Source organism: Arachis stenosperma, chromosome 3, assembly GCF_014773155.1.
Source record: "Arachis stenosperma cultivar V10309 chromosome 3, arast.V10309.gnm1.PFL2, whole genome shotgun sequence".
Lineage (NCBI taxonomy): Eukaryota > Viridiplantae > Streptophyta > Magnoliopsida > Fabales > Fabaceae > Arachis > Arachis stenosperma.
This window is the reverse complement of record NC_080379.1, coordinates 142,272,414-142,275,588: the sequence shown is the minus strand read 5'-3', so window position 1 is coordinate 142,275,588 and position 3,175 is coordinate 142,272,414. Positions and strand designations below refer to the sequence as shown.

Sequence of the window (3,175 nt, the reverse complement as noted above, 5' to 3'; positions counted from 1 at the left end):
TAAAACAATTGTGGTAGCTTTGCATTGCTTCTCTATCCTCAGCAATCTCATTTAGCTATTCAAATATTGTTAGGAGATTCAATTTCTATTTTCTGTTAGAAACAAATTAAAAACAATAATTGTACAACTTCAATTCTTCAAAATGCGCAAGTCTCCAAAAGAATCAGCCCAATAAATATCTGTTACACTCCATTGAAAATCATATTTTAAAATAAGGTCATGGGTAAAAATGAAAATAACGGTTCCAACTAAGCTCAAAATTTATCTATTGTGATGATCTTGGTCGGCCCCTATGAATGAAAAGGTTTTAAACCATTTCAATCTCGCCTTATCCTCCTACGTGGTGCAGAAGTAGATGTTTCCTCCTTCTCTTTGTTTTCATAATTCTCTTCGCCACTTTGGTCGGCCTTAGATTCTTTGGGTGCTGGGTATGGCTTCTCAACCCTTGCCTGCATAACAAGATACATGATTCATAGATTAACAATTTAACAATTTAACATATTGTCCTAAACAAAGTTTCCGAAATATAAGGAGAACAAGTTTATCAGGTAAGATACAACAATGAATTTCATTACTCACCGGCTTCTTTTTTCCCCCGAATATGAGCTTGAAGAAGATTGTCAATAAGACAACCACAACAGACACGAGAACTCCAATAGTAAGATTTGGTTGCTTCTCACCCCTTTGAATGAGATCCTGTTTAGAAGCATAGGAGTCAGATTCCCGTTAAACTCTAATGAGTGAAGGGTGGAAGAAAAGCACAGAAATAAAAAGTGCGACACAAGCAAGCAGGCACACACAAGGATAGGAGTATTTTGTTGAGATTCTTACATGTATTTTGATCCTGTAATCACTAAGGAAGGGAATGTCCTCGATCTTGTACAAAAGTTCAAATACTTTCGTCTGTTTTAAGAAATAAAATTAAGCAACAGAAATAGGAATGAGCGGAAGAGCCATATTCAACGGATGTTGTACAGTAAAATGACTTACATGACGAAACCGCTCAAATCAATGACATTACCTGCAAGTCTGTAAGAAAACCTGAACCACCATCAGAATCTTCTTCCTTTTGATTCTTTTTTTCAATATTATACTTAGGCTTCCATGTAGTCTCTCTATAAGAGGCTGCAATGTTGCCATCATTAGCTATCAAAATGTTGTCAAACAGTATGCCATCTTGCATTGTCCAAATCTCAATACCAATAGCTGCGATGGGCTCAAAATCAGGCTTTTCAAGTTCAAAGTAGTCAGGGTTTGGAATATCACGTGGCTTCCATATACCCTTATAAGATGGGTTGTCAATGAGAGGGGCATGCCATTTTCCCTTGTAAGCTGGATTCTTCTTCATTGGCCTCTTCCACTCACCACAACCAGGAGCAGAGTCACACTTGGGGTTATCAATTTTGGGGGCTTCCCATTCCCCATCCTCCTCGTCATCCCAATCTTCTGGTTTTGTGGCTTCAGGGTCATCAATTTCTTCGGGTTCATCATCTAACCATCCTTTAGGTTTCTCAGCTTCCTCATCAAGAATTTCCATGGGCGCATCCTCATCCCAATCATCTGGCTTTACTGCATCTGGGTCAGGAATTTTTGCTCTCTCATCCCAATCCTCGGGTTTCTTGTCATCAGGATCTGGGATTGTCTTGGGAGGAATGAGAGGGGGTTCAAAATCATCAGCGGATAAGAAATTTGCCTTCTTCTTCACTTCCCCATCAATCAAAACACGCAACTCATTTTTAGGCTTCAGAATAGCAGTGTATACGTGAGTGAGTTTGTCAGATGGAACAGATGGGGGATTCTTGAGATGGTGCTCAACGTATTTCCCACTCTTGGGATTCTTATGCTTGACAATAAAGTGTACCTTGTTTGTGGCCCCACACCTGTCAGGACCAAACATAATAGAATATGGAGATTCATTGTCAAATTCCTTGGGTGTCCATCCAGCCTCCTGTGGTCGAAGATATTTCAGGTATGCACCACCGCATTCAAGGCCACTCTGATGCCGAGTCTCAAATTGAAGAACAACTGTTTCATCCTTCAGGGTCACAAGTTCTTTAAGTTCTTTAACTATGGCATATTTCCTTGCTTTCTCACTGACAAGGAGTCCATAATCATCATGCCCCTCGCTCTTAGCATGCTTCCATACACCTAGAACCCAAGGGACAAATCCAAAGTTATTTCAGAGCACTTCTAGTACTGAGAATTGAATTTCAATATTTGAGTGATATACATTATTATTTCCTCTTTCTATTTATTTTATTTTATTTTTTTAACACAGCCATATATAGTAACCAATGGCAAGACATCTTTTGTTCTATGTTCATCATTTCATAATAAAAAAACATGTTCATTCTCACACTTTTAATTAACAGCTCGTAAACGATCAGATATCACTAACTACAATCAATCAATTAAATCACACAAATAATGACACAAGATTTGAGTTAGCATTACCATTGTAGTCACCCTTATTTGAAACGGTCCAACGGCCTTCGAAATCCTCATCGAACGACTCGTAGAATATCTGAACAACATTTAATACAAACAGTTGCACAATGTGAACCTAATTCAAAAGTTTAAAAACACAGATCCAACACTTAAAGTTGTAAAAGAGATAGAGAGAGATAGCAATTACGGCATCATCAATATCGTCGGGATTATCAGAAGCACAGAGGAGCTGAAATGACGAAATTGATATAAAGAGGAGGAGCACTGTAAAGATCCCCATAAGGCTTCTCTTTTGTTCTTCCATTCTTTTCTCTATCTCTCTCTCTCTCTCTTTCTTTAACTATAAAACCCTAAGCAGTTGAAATTTAAGAACTGTGAAAAGCCAAATTACCAAATATGAGATCTACAAATTTTTTGAAATTATCTGAGAGTTCGTTGTGGGAAAGAGTAAGAAAAGTGAAAGTGAGAACAGTGTTATTCTGCGGTTTTTTGTGCTTTATAGATCTTCTTGACACCTGTTTTGGCCAATCAACTAACTTCAATGTGTCATTATCCAATCATTTCTTGCCATGTGGCCATTTTGTGTCACTCCCAAGTCCTTCACCAATGCACCACGTGGCTTTTTATATTGTCTGAATTTTGGACTAGAGTGCTATTATGAAAGAGATTAGACATTCAATTAGTATCAAGCAGTAGAGCTGAGGTGTTAAATTTTTTGTTATTTATA

At 37.9% G+C, this 3,175-nt stretch overlaps 1 protein-coding gene across 1 annotated transcript; it reads right to left on the bottom strand.

Moving 5' to 3' along the window:
* Positions 1 to 317: 317 nt before the first annotated feature.
* Positions 318 to 2,752, bottom strand: LOC130968528 (calnexin homolog). Its single transcript, XM_057893862.1, has 6 exons — positions 2,636 to 2,752; positions 2,455 to 2,524; positions 1,022 to 2,148; positions 832 to 903; positions 580 to 696; positions 318 to 449 (listed from the first exon to the last, which is right to left on the bottom strand). The coding sequence occupies exons 1-6, from the start codon at positions 2,750 to 2,752 to the stop codon at positions 318 to 320; spliced, it is 1,635 nt and encodes a 544-aa protein (XP_057749845.1).
* Between the last annotated feature and the right edge of the window lie 423 nt (positions 2,753 to 3,175).